The following is a 17,052-nucleotide window of genomic DNA, read 5'->3' on the forward strand; positions in this document are numbered from 1 at the left end:
ATCTTGAACACCATGCCCCCTGTCCATTTCCCCTTGGAGGATATTTCCCTGACCACCAATAACATGATTATTCCCAAGCACTCGACATTTAGAAATCAAATACAATCTTTATTTGTATACACATTCACATTTACAAAACATACCCAAATAGATTACAAGACAATATGGCTGTTCAAGGGTCATACATCCTATTTAGTCCAGAACCCTTTGGATTGGAGGTGAACACAACTTGCACATGCACCTTTTGAACAATCCCATAAAGCTTGACAATTGACAATTGTGATACAAAACCATGCACTCTGACAATAGCTACCTACAATAACCCCTAGGGGCCCCCCTTAGTCCCTTAAGCATTTGTGTGACCACAACAATCATGAAGATCTTGAACATCCCCCACCCCTTTTCCCCCCTAAGTAACATACATCCTTGGAGATTATTTCCTTACCCACACATGGGATCAACCATCCTAATTTAAACCAAGTGATCAGCATGTGACCATGCTGGGCAAACATCATAAAACCCCTTATTCGTCCCATATTTGTACATGACCCCCATCCCATACACCATTAACCTAGTAGACTACAAGTGATTGATAATGAGCATTGTCTTCAACATCCCCTTAACCACTAATTTAGTGCCATATTTTTTCCTGTACATGCCCAACATGAGTTGCCCATACCCAACCACTGTCCCCCAGTATAAAGATTTCAACCCTAGTAGTTATTTAAATGGCCTCTTAAGCCATTTGTGTGACCACAATACCTGAAGGTGGACCCATACATCCTTGGACCCCAACATAACATTGATAAAATCAAGCACTGGAAATTGGAAGCAAATACAATCTTTATTGGTATATACACATTGCACATTTACAAACATAACCCCTATACCAAGACATATGATAGGATTTTATGACTTCAAACAGCCATAGTACTGGGGTCTCACAATTCCCATAAACCAACATGTTAATAATAAACAGAAGCCACCATGCTTTCCCTTTAGAAAAATCTATTGGAAATAATGACTACTTAGGAATAGAAATGATTACTAAAAGACTATTTGGCCTTCATTCTGGGTGTGACATGCTACAGTGTTTTGGTAGTTACAAACAAGTTTGGATTGAATGGTCGATTGTTGGATCCTTGGATCCACATGGCAAGTGTTAAAGAAGCTGGGTATTCAATTAATTGATGTCTTAGCAAATGATTGAGGCATGGGACGTGTGTTAAATCATTACAGTAAAAGTTGGATTGAACTAACAACAACATCTCACTGTTCGGATTATTTCCCCGTGTGTCAAGATCGAATGCAGGGTGGAACAGGTGCTTTGGTTACTTCAAGTTAACTATACAAAACCGTTGCCAAAACTAAGAGCTCAGAAAATAAGAACAAGCCTGGAGCAAAGACGATTTGAATGAAAGGCTATTTATTTATTTCAGCACAGAGAAAGTCATACAACATATTCAACCAATTGACCATTTTGATACAAAACAGAATGCACATCTCCACATTTTCTCAAGAGAAATTCAACCTCTTTACTCTGACGATTACTTTTAACATCTATGTTGAAGTGTTTTCTAAAACAGCAATGGCCGACTCCACTCCTCAATGCACATTTGTCCCAAATAAACATCATTGAAATTCATCTAAAACAAAAGACCAAAGTCTGCTTGTCACTTCTATTTTTCATTTATTTATTGAAGTGATCAACCATTAACACCTGAACATAATTAAAGCTTGCCTCAGGACTCGAACCCTCTCTCTCTGGGTGAGGACACACTCAGTTTAACCACTAGGCCATCTGACTCTTGCAGTTTGTCCACTCACTGCTCATACTTGGGCTCTCCTTCTTGACCTGTAAACACAAAAAAAAATTCCATTTCATTAGAATCACATCAACAATCAGTATTGCTCACACATACATATTTGCTATTTAGAATGAAAAAGACTTTACCACTATTTCGATGTTTCCAAATAGATATCTACACAGTGTTACTAACAATGGGGGTCAATTCTTTTCAAGACACTCTTACCATACTTATAGTTTAAAGAGAAAATATATGGATTAGTCTACATGGACTTTTGGGGAAACAATAGACTTTGCACTTTAGGAAATAATGCTAATTGAACTCTTTCCAAAACTATACATGAAGACCAAGTATAGTACGGTTGTTTTTTCTTAACAAATGACCCTGTACAGTAAGGCTTTTCTTTGTTAAAACATTGAGCATATATAGCAAGGCGTAATTTATTTTATTGACCGATGCCCATGTATAGTACAAGAATGTCTATCACCATTTAGGAAAAAAAGACTACGTGTAGTAAGACTTCTTTTTCTTAAACAATCACTATGTATAGCAAGGCTTTTTGGCTTTCAAAATGACCAAATGTACATCTGTTTATACATGGTCATTTTCACAAGAGAACAAGCCTTGCTATACACAGTTATTGTTTAAGGGAAAAAACGCCTTACCACACTTAGTCTTTTTTTTCCTAAATGGTGATAGACATTCTTGTACTATACATGGGCATCGGTCAATAAAATAAATTACGCCTTGCTATAAATGCTCAATGTTTTAACAAAGAAAAGCCTTACTGTACAGGGTCTATTTTAAGAAAATACTACCTTACTATACATGGACAATTTTTAAGACTAAAGACTTGGCTAGGGTTGCTCATTTTGGAGTTACAATACATACTTTAGTGCTCTCTCTTAAAAAAAGGGAAACTAGGATAATACTTCTTTTCTTTAAACATTATCACGGGTAAAAAGGCTTTCTTTAAATAAGTGACCATGTATACAATGACTTTTTTCCCTTCATAAAACTAACAAGTACACACATGTATCAATAGTCACTTTGTTAAGACAAATGCCTTACTACACATGGTCACTTCATTTTAAAGAAAGCCTTTGTATACAGTCAATTTTTTAGCACTAATTGCTTACTCTATGCTTAGTCCATTTTGTATTTTAACAATTATCTAGTAAGCATTTTTTCTTTACAAATCATGACCATAGATAAGTAAGGCTTCAGAGTTTGCTTACAAATGACCATGTATAGCAAGGCTCTTTTTCTTAATACAATGATCTTGTTAGACACTTAATCATTTCTTAAGAAAACAAACCTCACTATACATGGTCGTTTTGGAAGAAACAAAGCCTTACTACACTTGGTCATTATTTGAAGACAAAAACACCTCAATACACCAGTTGTTTGGAAGAAACGTTGCCTACTCGTTACCAATCTACTACATTCTGACATTTTAGAATTGAATACTACACCTACATCAATACAAATTATGTACGTACTTTGACAACAGGACGCTGAGTGGAACGACATCCCAATGCGATGATTCTTGCTTCAGGAAACGGCTGCTTCGGCGCACCATCTGACTGCTTGACCTACAACAAGAGAAGAACATTTCATTATCACATCAACAAACTGCAATGATCACATATACTTACAATTGCTATTTCGATTGAAAAAGACTTTACCACTATTTTGATGTTTCCAAATAAACCACTACGCTGTGTTACTAATACTAATGGGGATATCTAAACAGTAGCAGTGAGAACCTTACTTGACATGGTCATTTCTTTAAAATAAACTAATCTTACTATACTTATTTGGGGTATGCAAGAAAGACTGAGTATACATTTAAATCACATACCTTACTATACTTGGTACTTTAGGAACAAAAAGGCGGATTGAACTCTTCTTTCTTCTAAAAAATATATAAAGAACAAGCATAGTAAGGTTTTTCTTTCTCAAAATACAACATGTATAGCTGGCTTTTTTTGGCTTACAAATGACCATGTATAGTACAAGAATGTCTATCACCATTTCAGAAAAATAGACTAAGTGTGGTAAGGCTTTCTTTACCTTAAATAATAACTGTGTATAGCAACACTTTTTGCTTTCAAAATGACCAAGTGTACATCTGTGTATACACGGCCATTTTCCTAAGACAACAAGCATCATTATACATAGTCATTTTGATAACTAAAATTGCCTTACTGCACTTAGTCTTTTTCTTAAACGGTGATACACTTACTATACATGCTCATCTGTAAGCAAAAACAAATACTCTTGCCATACATGGTCATTTCTTTAAGAAAATACAACCTTACTATACGTAGACTCTTTTTCCGACTAATGACTTGCTATGGTTCCTAATTTTGGGGTTACAATAGATACTTAGTGCTCTCTCTTAAAAACAAACCGCAACTATAGTAAAACATTTTCATTAAAAATGATCTTGTATAAAAAGGCTGCGTTTAACACACTCACCATGTATAGAATGGCTTTTTGTTTTCATACAACTACAATGGATACATAGTCGTTTTTTTACACAAAAGCCATACTACACATGGTCACTTTTTTTAACAAAGCCTTTGTATACATAGTCCATTTGTAAAAGAACATTCTTACCATACTTAATCAATGTTTTAACATAAACTACCTAGTACTACTTTTTTCCATAAACAAAACGACCACGTATAGTAAGGCTTTGGTCTATAAATTAATAACCACAGATCATACTGACTTTTCTCTTACAAATGACCATGTATAGAAAGGCTATTTTTGTTCATACAATGACCTTGTATACACACATTGACACTTCAGCATTTCTTAGGAAACAAGCGTAACTATAGACTTACTCATTTTTGAACACTAAAACCTTACTATACATGGTCGTTGTGGAAGAATCAAAGCCTTACTACACTTCATCATTATTTGAAGACAATATCACCTCACTACACTTTGGTCTTTTTTAAGAAAAGTTGCCAACTTGATACCAATTACTCCAATCTGAAATTTTAGAATTGAATACTACGCCTACATCAGTAAGAATAATGTACATACTTTGCCACCAGGACGCTGAGTGGAACGACATACAGATGCGACAATTCTTGCTCCGGGAAACAGCTCCTTCGGCGCAACATCTGACTGCTTGACCTACAACAACATAAGAACATTTCATTATCACATCAACAGACTGTATTGATCACATTTACTTACCATTGCTATTTAGATTTATAAACACTTCACCACTATTTTGATGTTTCCGAATTAACATCGACACTGGATTACTAATAATGATGATATCAACACATTAGTAGTGAGAACCTTAATTGACATGCTCATTTCTTTTAAATACATATATTACTATACTTATTTGGTTCATGCAAAAAACACTGACAATACATGGACATTTAAACAAATGACCTTACTACACTTTGTACTTTAGCAAATCAAATGCTGATTGAACTCCTTCTAAAAAATATATAAAGAACAAGTATAGTACGGTTGTTTTCTCTTAAAAATGACCATGTATAGCAAGGCAATTCTTTTACTTACCGATGACCGATAGTAAGTCTATCACCATTTAGGAAAAAAAGACTAAGTGTGGTAAGTCTTTACTTTTCTTACAGAATAACTATGTATAGCAAGGCTTTTTGCCTTCTATTGCTTTCTACATGACCAAGTGTACATCTGTGTCAACATGGTCATTTTCCTAAGATAACAAGCCTTATTATACATAATCATTTTTAGAACTAATAGCCTCACTGCACTTATTCTTTTTTTTTTTCTACAGTGACAGCCTTACATGGTCATCTGTAAGCAAAAAAAAAACCCTTGCTATACATGGTCTATTTAAGCAAAAAAAACCATACTATACATTGACAATTTTTAAGACGAGAGATGGTTGCTAATTTTGGGGTTACAATCGATACTTAGTGCTCTCTTAAAAACAAAGAGCAACTATAGTAAAGCATTTTCCTTTCTAAATGATCATTTACTTAAAAGCCTATCTTTGAAAGAGTCACCATGTATAGAATGGCTCTTTGTCTTCATACAACTCAAATGTATACATTGTCAATTTTTAAGACAAAAGCCATACTACACATGGTCACTTTTTTTTATTAAGCATTTGTCCATTTGGAAGAGGACATTCTTACCATACTTAATCGATTTGTTAATATAAACTATCGAGTACAGATTTTTTCCATAAACATAACGACCACGTAGAGTAAGGCTTTTGCCTATAAATAAATGACCACATATCGTACTGACTTTGCTCTTACAAATGACCACATATAGAAAGGCTCTTTCTCTTAATACAATGACCTTGTACACACACACCATCATTTCTTAGGAAAACAAGCCTTACTATAGACTTAGTCGTTTTTTTAAGACAAAAACCTTACGATACATGGTCATTTTGGAAGAAACAAAGCCTTACTACACTTAATCCTTATTTGAAGACAATATCACCTCAGTACACTTTAGTCTTTTTTAAGAAGAGTTGCCTACTTGATACCAATTACTCAAATCTGAAATTTTAGGGTTGAATACTACGCCATTTAGACTCAATCATAATAATGTACATACTTTGACAACAGGACGCTGAGTGGCACCACATCCAGATGCGACGATTCTTGCTCCGGGAAACGACACCATCAAACTACTTGGCCTACGACAACATAAGAACATTTCATTATTGTACTAGCAACCATTACCCTACCTCCAACCCACCCTATCAGAATGTGTGGGATGTCTCCAGATTTCCAGTGTACTTAACAAAGCAGTGTATGGATAGGTATCATGTTAACTGTAGCACTTGACACCTGGGTGAAGGTAAATGCTATTTATGATTTTGATTACCGAAGCTTCATCCACTGGTTTGTATTATGTTAATACATACATTTACTTTTAATGACTAAACTCACCACCACCAATGCCACTCTTAAACACCGCAAACGGCACTCGACGTCCGAGCCCCGTCGACGCTGAGATTCAGATTCTAGAAACATACATACATACTTTCTACACTTTTGGGACACACTTCAGATACAAATACAGCTAGGTTCTAGTCATGTGGGGATTGTCAGGAAATTATTAGACTTACATTGACAGCGTGTTGTCTGAAGATCGTGGAGAACATCTACAAGGAACTTGTCATGCATGCCTAGGTAAGAGGAGAACATAGATTATTACACATTGACATCAAAGACCAGCGGAGATTTGACGACCTGGGTTCAAAACTAGGTGTCTCCACTTGTATGGAATACGCATGTTTGCCCCATCCCTGCGTGTGTTTACTCCAGGTACTCCAATTTCAAACCACATTAAAAATACATGCAAAGACTACCCACTTCTACATGGGTTTTCTCGGGGCACTCGTTTCTACCCACATTCAAATTACACCACTTTAAAACTAAAGCAATGTTTCCTTTTGGAGGGAGCAAAATTATCACTTGATTATCACTTACAGTTAGCTCACCATATTCAAAAATTCCCATCCAAGGTCATCCCAATTACTTGGAAGAGAAACTACTTTGACGCACCCAATGATTACATCTAACCAACACACACACCATAATCAAGCGTAATAATTTGAAAAGCCCAGTTTCAAGTCTAATTATACATTTGCTAATATTACTATTGAAAAGAAGTGATTTTCTTACCTTTGCTGTGACTTTATCTGACGAAACACGCAGCCACCAAATGCTAGTTAGAAACCAGGAAAAAAGGATCCCATGTCTACAAAAGATCCAGTTCTGAAAGACAGTCACCATAGCAGTTAGAAGTTATTTGGTTTGGACATTACATGATTATGATTGAAGAACTCACTATTTCAGCATCAGCACTGCTCTGACCACACCCACTTCCACTTTAACTTCTTTCTCCTCCAGAGCTCACAAATGGATTGAACATCTTTCCCTGTGAATGGAAACAACAATTAATTCACAACCCCCATTTCACAAAAAGCCACTTTTGCAAAAATGATCTCTTACTGTGTTTCGGCCTGCTGGGAATCAACGGCACCGGAAAGACCACCACCTTCAAGATGCCGACGGGCGACGTCCCGCTAACTGCCAGCGAGGCCTTAAAGATTTGACCCATGCGTCTCTGGAATTTTCAGATTCCTCTACTCGCCATCTACGCCGGACTCGGTTTGACGCGGACTCCTGTTCAGTATGGGAAGCGAATGAGCCAAGTCATTACGGATAAGTACAGGATAATTTTCAGACCGGCAGAAGGGATTATCTCTCGATACTCAGATTTGGATTGAAACAAACATTTAATTTCACAGAAGCGTGAAGAACCACCTGACTTTATACTACAGTTTGTCTTGACACATTTAAGCTAACGTGTTTGTGAATGGCCCATTCAATTTGGGGTCATGGCACCACAGCCAGTCAAAAAGCCAAGTGGACACATCACATGACCCTGTCAGGTCCAATCAGATTACACTCAAATTCAGTAAAAGTGAAACTTAGGACCATACATTATACACTACAGTAATTCCTCAAATATCACAACTTCTACTTTCACAGCTTCACTACATTATGTTGTTATCAGGAAAACTTTTGGGTGGTTCTTTCAATTTGGTTTGGCAACTTCATACAAATGTGACACTTCATAGAAATTTTTCTTTTCCAATTACGATATCCCGATTTCACTAATTTTCTTTTATGTGGGACATTTTAGGTTGTAAACTGTCAGATTTGAAATCAGCTAGTTGCCAAATTTGAAAACAGGCAGTTTGGGAGTAAATGTACTTTTGTTAAGATCAATAATAAATTTAAAAAGAGGAATCGTTTTTACAAAGGGCCCTCAAATGCAATTATCTTCACATTGAATCTCAAATAACAGTAGAAATTGACATTAGATCTAGAATATACAAAATGGGGTGGGAGCGTAAGTTTTGTTTCATTTCTTTTTGTAACTACGGGCAAAATTAGTTTTTTTCTACTTAATATATTTCAAAGATCAATTATTATTTACACAATGTAACTCCTACTATGTTGAAATGACCTTTTTTAGCATGGGGGGGGAAGCAGCACTAGTTATACTGATTTTGACAACTTTCTTACCGTTTGGAAAACGAATAACGAGCATAAATTCATGTCGTTTCGCACAAAGCAGTAACTGTTGGCTAAACATCTCATTTCTACCGTTAGGCTAAAGCTAACATTAGCCACGATAATAGAGGGATTACTGTATTTCTTCTTCCAACTTCCAAATTATACACTAAATTGACTCATCTGATTTCAAACAATATCCATCACAGAAACCAAATTAGAACTCCAACAAGTACATACCCGTCACTTCTTTACCTTTTCGTAGTACACGACGCAGTACTCCTTATCGTGGGATTTGACTCCAGGAAATTCCACCATCGAATACATCATATTGGTGCTGCGCTTCTCACTCTGCAAAAAAAGCATAGACTTAGCATAATCATCACCACAACCACACCATATTCTAAACTCACCTCATTGATCATCTCCATCTCCCTGAAGGTCAAGCGATCCAGCCTTGACCACGTGTCCCTGCCGATGGGCCTTGGTCAGCTACCTGCATAAGACCATTAACTCAAATTAGCACAGATTGATTCACATATAGCACATAAACACTATCTGAATTTCAAGTCTTTGAGTCTAAATCAACATTGTAACTGTCCCTGCATCCAATGTTTATAGTTATATGTATTTTGTTCCTTTTCTTCTTTTTTTGATTTTACATAATGGCAACCGTATTGTACAATTTGAACCTTACAAATCTATTCTGTACATAAAAGAGGGGTCATGTGACCAATATTTATGTTGCTTCTATTTTGGACACTTGTCATTGTTTGATGCTTACAAGAAATACATAATGCTTTAAATCTAACGAGGAAAACAACATTAGGGGCACCTACAAACATCCAATCACATCAACTACAATTCCAGATTGACACCCAAATTATTAATCTTCCATTTAAGCCTTTTAACTGTAAGATTAATTCTCTATCAATGACTTTACCAAACCAACAGCTCATAAATACATTTGCACCATCAACAGAAAACAATCTATATTTTACAATTTGGCCATATCTAAAAACTAATGGTTCAAAGCTAGTGTCACAACAATTGCATTAGCTTCCCAACACTAAACACTGTAGTAAAACCAAGCAAGCCATTAATACCTCAAATATTATTTTCAACATGGCCACCGAGCTAAAAACACCACCAATAAAAAAAAGGGCACCTGCCACTCTTCCTAACATGATTAACATCCCATTACAACCAGGAAACCAATACATTCAACATCCAAATGTCACCGGGAGCCTAGAAATTGAAGCAATATCTGACCTTGCTATCCAATAACATTAGAGTCACATCAATAAACATTCCTTTTAAATTGGAAAGAAACTATTCAAAAATAGACATCTACACACAGGAAATAGTCCCGATGTGTATATAACGAACACCCAAAATCCTAGCAAAAAGACACAAGTATTACTTTACAATGCTAGATTGAACAAAGTATTCCCCACTTGTCAAAAAAATATTTTTAATCATAATTTATGGCCACATATTAGTCTCATTAAATATTCATAATAATCCACCCACATTTTCTACATCCATAAATACAACCAATGTTTCCACATGTATTTTCCATATCATCAAATATATCCATTGTGTTAAAAAAAAAATAGGATCTTGTTAGATATTCTAGGTATATTCTCACCAACCTATAGCCCAATTGACATTATTCACATATGTTCTTTTACTTTACCATTAAAGTAGGGTATTTGTTACCACACCCATATCTTGAGATACATAGTCTACTCATTACTACACTCTAGTGGTCAAGATAGGTATACGAACCACACCCACTTAGATTCCAAACTAACGCCCACTTTGGACTGCGGGATGGGGACCTTTAAAAGGAGTCTAAACAATAAAGTATTTGTCTTTTCTCTTGCTATTAAACAATATATTCGAGAACTAACCGGGGATCCCATGACTATTTTCCGTGTCTTAATCAAATAAAACTTCTAGGACGAAAATATGGCGTTGTAAATACGACATCGAAAAGAAAATAACGCCAATTATCTCCTAAAATCATTGGATTAATAAATACATTATCACTTTGGAGGTGTGGAAAAAGCTTTTAGTTATATTTTCATGATATATTATATATCCTTAAGCCACATTATGACAACAATCGTCGCACTTACTTCCAACGCGTGCTAAAGGCCTTGTAGGAGGTGCGCACCGGCAAAGCCAGGGGCTTCCCTTCGGCGAACACCTGGCAGGTGACGTACAAATCGGAGCAATCCTCTTGGTAGAGACCGGAGAATCGAAGCATGGGGTCTTCCAAGAGCCCTTTGTAACTCTTCTGCTCTCGCTTGCCTTCCAAACTGCCTCTGATTCATAGCAAAACACATTTGCACGCCTTGACAATGCATTCCTTCCAAACAAATAGCATTTCGGCTAATGACAATGACGCAGACGTACAATTCTTTTCAACTAGAAAGACATCTGATCCGTTTGGGATGCATTTGCCCTTCCAAATCAAATCGAACTGGACGCCTAGCGGAATTCATTATTGCCAATGGATTATGACAGGTCATCCGATTGACGCAGCGTCTAATCACAAGATCGGAATGAGTAGTTTCGAAACAATACTTACATCTTAGGATGAACATTGACGTCCAAGTAGCAACTGTAGACGTAGTTGAATTTATCCGTGTCCATTGTCAGCCGTGATGAAGACAATTACTCGACGGGAAAACGCCACATCCGAGCCCGCTAGCGATGCTACCTCGAGTTGTGTCTGTCAAGATGCTCCGGCGTCTCGATGAAGCTAAAGAGGCTTTCTTTTGCAGACATCCGATGTTGTGGGTCGACGATCAGTCGCGATCAACTCCTGCAGTCATCATATTAAAAGCCGATCTGTCACTTGCAATCCTGTTGGTCCGGGAAATTTTTGCGCGCGGCTAACACATAACGCCAAATGCTACATTAGCTTGTGTCAGCCTAAAGTAGTCCACTACCGAAGCCGTTCCGCACGCCGTGCCGTACACCACACGATCGATTCACTCGTGGCTCGATCAAAATGTCTGTCAAGCTAGTACATAGGTAAGTGGGTGGGAATTAGGAGTAGATGCACTGGTGTGCTCTTACGCAGACCCGGTCAGAGGTCACGTCGCCACTTGTCGGCCATATTGCATCGGGGCCGTTTCCTATCTAAAACATAATAATCAACGGAGTTCCAGAGGAGGAGGGGCAAAGTAGGAGGAGGTACTATAAGATTAACATCAACACCAACACTGTCACTCTAAGACTAACACTATAACATCAACACTAACACAGACTATAACACTAACTGGTCCGTAAAGTATGCGGTCAAAAACTTTTTGCCTCTCCACACTGTCCCTGACCCCTAGCTTTTATGAAATACCCATTCAAATTCGGGTCATGCATCCACAGCCAGTCAAAATGCCAAATGTTCACATCACATGACCCTGTCAGGTCAAATCAGAGTACACTCAAATTCAACAGGTAGACTTGGGACCAGACATTATACACTACAGTAATCCCTCAAATATCACTACTTCAACTTACATCACATTTTTTTCTGGTGGAAATTTTTGGTGGTTCATTTCATTTTAGTTTGGCAACTTCAAATTTATGTGAATCACCACACTTATACTCACTAGATGAAGCCACTCCCCTCTCCTCAACTTGCTACTAGGACTCAGCACTGAAATCAAATAACAAAAACATATAACAATTTGTTTGGCTTTTATTATTGGTACTTTTGTTTTTCTTTTTTCTTTTCTAATTGGGGTGACCCTACTACACAGGTTTTTCTTTATCACAGCCACATCTAATCTAAATTAACCGCGATAATCGAGGGATTACTGTATTTCTTCTTCCGCCTTCCAAATTATACACTGAATTTACTCATCTGATTTCAATCAATATCTATCCCAGGAACCTAACTATTACTCCAACAAGTACATACCGGTCACTTCTTTACCTTTTCGTAGTAGACGACGCAGTACTCCTTATCGTGGGATTTGACTCCAGGAAATTCCACCATCGAATACATGAAATTGGAGGTCCGCTTCTTTCTCACCCTGCAAAAAAACCAAACACTTAGCACAATCATCACCACAATCACACCATGTCCAAAACTCACCTCATTGATCATCTTGATCTCCCTGAAGGTCAAGCAATCCAACCAATCCACCTTGACCAGACCAGGTCAGATGGTATGTCGCCACTTGTCGGCCATATTGCATCAGAGCCATTTCCTATCTAGAACATAATAATCAACGGAAATCCATTTGAAACTTTTTCTAACCATTTGCTAACTCACAAGGCAAACAAAATACCTTCAACACATTGACTACACCGAAAGGAAACATAAACACCACTATTTCAGAGTCTATTAGGTTTAATACTACACATGGAAAACTTAACACATTTTAATGCCTACAAGCAACATATTTCCATTCAAAACATATTTGTTTCTACAGCACACTGTCTCCTTGCTTCTAAATAATACATCTTACATTTGTATAAATGCAATCACAATACAAAACTTTTTTTTTAATAAAATGCATGTCAGGGAAGCCCTCCTAACAAATAGGAGATATAACATGCTTATCGGGAATAGTGTGCAAACGAATTTTTGTTTCTAATGATTTTTAATCAAGTGTGGAGGTGCGTCAGTCCTGATCAAATCTGGATCCTGTTGCTCCCCGTGAACTGCGACTCGTAAGACGCCAAAGCCGGGTTGGTGGGCAGGATCTTGATGGCCAGGTCCCAGCTGAAGGTGTCCACTTCCACGGTCTCGGCACCGGACCACACCGTCGCCTTGGACTCGTCCTGAAGCACCACGGGGGGCTCGGCGGGCTCCCGGGCGGTGACGAATTCAAAGTGCAGGCGCCAGCGCAAGGTCGCTGCAACAAGACATCTCGTCAGAAACAGAGCCGCTGACATGACACGACGGCGGACTCACCCACGTCCGTCCCGAATCCCGGCGTGACGTTGAGGGGAACCGGGATGGAGAAGTGACTGGACGCGGTGTGCAGGCACGATTCCATTTGACGTCCGTGTCCCGTCACGGCGGGAGGCTGGCCGGGACGCCGCCGGTACTCCCGCGCAATCTCCTCTTCGCTCTGGAGGCTCACGGAATACTGCCGACGACAAAGACCGTACGCGCGGGTGGCCATTTTGGGGCGGCGACTGCACACGCGAGTTCTGAAAAGTACCTGCAGGCAGGGAATGTCGCCGTCGGAAAAATTGAACGTGCCGACGATATCTTCCCCGAGTCTGTAGAGCGTCTTGAAAATGCAGAACTTTGCCACTTTCCCCCGCACGTTGGTGATGTTGTACACGTCTGGAGGATTTCCCGTTTAGACATCCAGGTCGGTCGTTTGCGGCGAAGGGCGAGAACTTACGGGGACAGCGTCTGGACGTGGAGACGGTGAGCATGTCCAGCGCCCTCTCCAGATTCAGCGCGTCCCGCCGGCTCGCTTCTTCTTCCTCCAGGAACGGATTTGAGGGGGAGACTTCCTCGTCCTGGGGGAAGAAGGGTTCCGGCGTACCTGGACGGGATGACAACGTAGACCGGGTGGATTAGGAACGGTACTCGGTCGTTTGGTCGCCGGTCTTTTGGTCGCCAAGAAGGTTATTGATAATTACCATTTAAATCGTTGCTCAAATTCCCTAAATACAAACTGCTAATTATTATTTAGTCATACTTAATGCCCTATTAATTATTAGGCTAAAGAAAAGCTCCTAATTTCCCATCCTTTTATTGTTTTTTGTTGGAGAACTTGTTAAGACCCTGACTGAACTGACGTCGCTTCTTAAAGGGACAGCGCATGTACATACAAACTCTTCTACACTCACACGTCGGCTAAGTGAAACTGCTCATGGCCATTGTTGCCTTTTATTGATGCGTAGACCGTCTTGTTTTACCTTGTTTTGTCGCCGGACTTTTGGTCGCCCGTTGTTTGAGTCCAGGCGACCAAAAGACCGGCCACCAAACAACCGCTACCGTTTTCCTCCAGGTGGGCTTACCCTGCAGAACCAAAACTCGAAAAGGAACTCTGAGGAGCTTGATGGGAGAGTTGACCCTCTGACAGCCAATGGTCAGCTTGTAGACATACTTGACGGACTGGCCGCGGAAACTGGGAGGACCGTCCGCCGGCACTGACTCGCTGTACGAATCTGCGGGGCGGGACGGAAAAAACGTGGGGTCTGGAAAGACCCACCAGGGTGAGCCACGTACAGGTTTTACTCTCTCCGGGATCCAGGCGCAGATCGCAGAAGAGAATTTTGGGCGGCGTGTCCAGAACGCATTGGCCTCGCTCGCCTGGTGAAGACGCAGCGCGTTAGCCTCGACGATCGAGATGGGCGTCGACGTGTCGACCGGCCTACCTCGGTTGGGGATGAGGACCGTGTCGCTGCCCGCCTGGACGTCCTGCTTGTTGACCCGGCTCGGTAGATTCACTTTGCTCTCGCTGGCGTGGAACTGACAGTGGATCTGGGCGCTGGCCCACGCCAACATCTCACTGAGACAAAGTGGGACGAAAACCAAGGTTGTAGCACGACGTTTTCTTAAGCATACTTGCATTCCTAAATACCTGGTGGCCGATGTGGAGAGATGCGACATCGGATTTCGGAAAGTGACCAGGCATTCCATCAGCTCGCCGGCCAGAAACACGGGTCCTCGGGCAATGGAAGCCACCACCTCGATCATCTGCACGTAAAACCAATCCACACGGATGATAAAAAAGGAGCAAACACGTACGCAGAAATTCCACGAGTACAAACCTTGGAAATCGGCGTCCCTTCTCAATTTAAGCCGACACAATGTTCATCCCGATCCCGCATCGTTAGCTTCTTTGCTAACAGTCTGTAAACAAAACACATTCGCGAAAGCCACGACACCAAATGAAGCGAGAGAAACCTGCGTAAACCATAACAATACATACAATGCACGCCGCTACTTTTTAAAAAAGAACTTACCCCACGCTGCAACGTGTAGATGGTCCAAAAGTATTACAATAGAGGAAAAAACAACATGGTTGGTGAAATAACGCTACTTTTAGGGTTCGGCCATCTTTTTTCCAATATGACGTCACTTACCTATATCCTGTTTCCGGGGGCTGATCATCCTATCGCCGCCGCCGCCATCTTTTGTGGGGCAAAACGTCACAATCGGGGAAGCTGGGAAATGTGGTTACCGTTCCAAAATTACATGGAATTGTCACATTGTTTTATGGCATTAGTTATTATTCAGATGTTTTGGGTGATAAATTAAAATATGGATAACAAACAGGTATGACAGTTCGAGAAATGTGATTCTTTAGAAGGATTTATTAATTATAATTAATGAAATCCATTGTTGATTTGGTTCACATTATTCTACAATACATTAATAAACAGTTGTGTGTACTTGTCAAAACAAAACAGAAGCGGACCAGGAAAAACCAGCCGGCTGCGCAAAGGCCGCCTCCGCGTGCCAACCAAGCAGCTGGGCGACATTTTTGTTCTTTGTGAATATATGCATTAACGACGCGCCCGCTCGGAGCTGCCGGTTGGCCTTTGGAGTTGATCCGGCTTCCACGGCCCGTGGCATTGATGGGCGTATGCTTGCCCGTCACCTACTGAATACATTCCAAACGAGGCCCGTGGTCACCTTCTATGCAAATACGCCGGCACATCAAACATTCGCCGCTTTCGGAGAGCGCTATTTTGATCTCGTGACGGATATGCAAATAAAACCGCCGTCAAAATTCTCACATCGATTAGACGACTGTCGGAAATTCCCCGGTCTTGAAAGTGGAAAGTTGACAGGACTCAATGAGCTCTAAAATAACATTTGTTATTCCTCTATCCAAATGACATCGGTTAATCTCTAGTAGATGGCAAATCTATTAAAACAAGGAGGGATGGCAGCCATTTGACAGGCCATAATTGCAGAGTTCAATTGTCATAAAGGGTAAATTGCAGATGAAAAACAGACTGTAATGACTACAGCAGTTAAAACTAACAAAAAAAAGAAAAGTGCATAACACAGATTACAATAAGAAAAAACTCAGATTACACAATTATTAGGACACGCCTCTTACCCAAGACATGCCCCTCAAAAAATTAAAGACGTTTTCCATCAAACATCCTCAAATGGAATCAGAGCCATTGAAAATAATCCTAAAATCATCTTTACATTGAGTTGAAATCCCAAA

The 17,052-nt window shown here is 39.6% G+C and overlaps 2 protein-coding genes across 7 annotated transcripts; both read right to left on the reverse strand.

Moving 5' to 3' along the window:
- Positions 1–1,408: 1,408 nt before the first annotated feature.
- pik3c3 (phosphatidylinositol 3-kinase, catalytic subunit type 3) lies at positions 1,409–12,899 on the reverse strand. Of its 6 annotated transcripts, XM_077589600.1 has the most exons (11): positions 11,020–11,449; positions 9,289–9,371; positions 9,131–9,226; positions 7,805–7,978; positions 7,641–7,730; positions 7,475–7,567; positions 6,916–6,975; positions 6,737–6,810; positions 6,399–6,480; positions 3,311–3,403; positions 1,409–1,855 (listed from the first exon to the last, which is right to left on the reverse strand). In XM_077589600.1, the coding sequence occupies exons 2-4, from the start codon at positions 9,304–9,306 to the stop codon at positions 7,853–7,855; spliced, it is 240 nt and encodes a 79-aa protein (XP_077445726.1). In that variant the 5' UTR covers positions 9,307–9,371; positions 11,020–11,449; the 3' UTR covers positions 1,409–1,855; positions 3,311–3,403; positions 6,399–6,480; positions 6,737–6,810; positions 6,916–6,975; positions 7,475–7,567; positions 7,641–7,730; positions 7,805–7,852. The 6 variants fall into 6 exon arrangements, 3 of the variants coding, with proteins under 3 accessions (XP_077445726.1, XP_077445725.1, XP_077445724.1); XM_077589599.1 differs by lacking the exons at positions 1,409–1,855; positions 3,311–3,403 and adding an exon at positions 4,788–4,961 and having other exon boundaries at positions 11,058–11,449; XM_077589598.1 differs by lacking the exons at positions 1,409–1,855; positions 3,311–3,403 and adding an exon at positions 4,788–4,961.
- A 330-nt stretch (positions 12,900–13,229) lies between these two features.
- Positions 13,230–15,965, reverse strand: rgp1 (GP1 homolog, RAB6A GEF complex partner 1). The gene is made up of 10 exons (XM_077589412.1): positions 15,833–15,965; positions 15,638–15,719; positions 15,448–15,563; positions 15,242–15,375; positions 15,093–15,176; positions 14,882–15,031; positions 14,257–14,403; positions 14,068–14,195; positions 13,815–13,992; positions 13,230–13,755 (listed from the first exon to the last, which is right to left on the reverse strand). Exons 3-10 carry the CDS (start codon positions 15,561–15,563, stop codon positions 13,532–13,534), a joined length of 1,161 nt encoding a protein of 386 aa, XP_077445538.1. The 5' UTR covers positions 15,638–15,719; positions 15,833–15,965; the 3' UTR covers positions 13,230–13,531.
- Positions 15,966–17,052: the final 1,087 nt, after the last annotated feature.

Source organism: Stigmatopora argus, chromosome 20 (genome assembly GCF_051989625.1).
Source record: "Stigmatopora argus isolate UIUO_Sarg chromosome 20, RoL_Sarg_1.0, whole genome shotgun sequence".
Classification (NCBI taxonomy): Eukaryota; Metazoa; Chordata; class Actinopteri; order Syngnathiformes; family Syngnathidae; genus Stigmatopora; species Stigmatopora argus.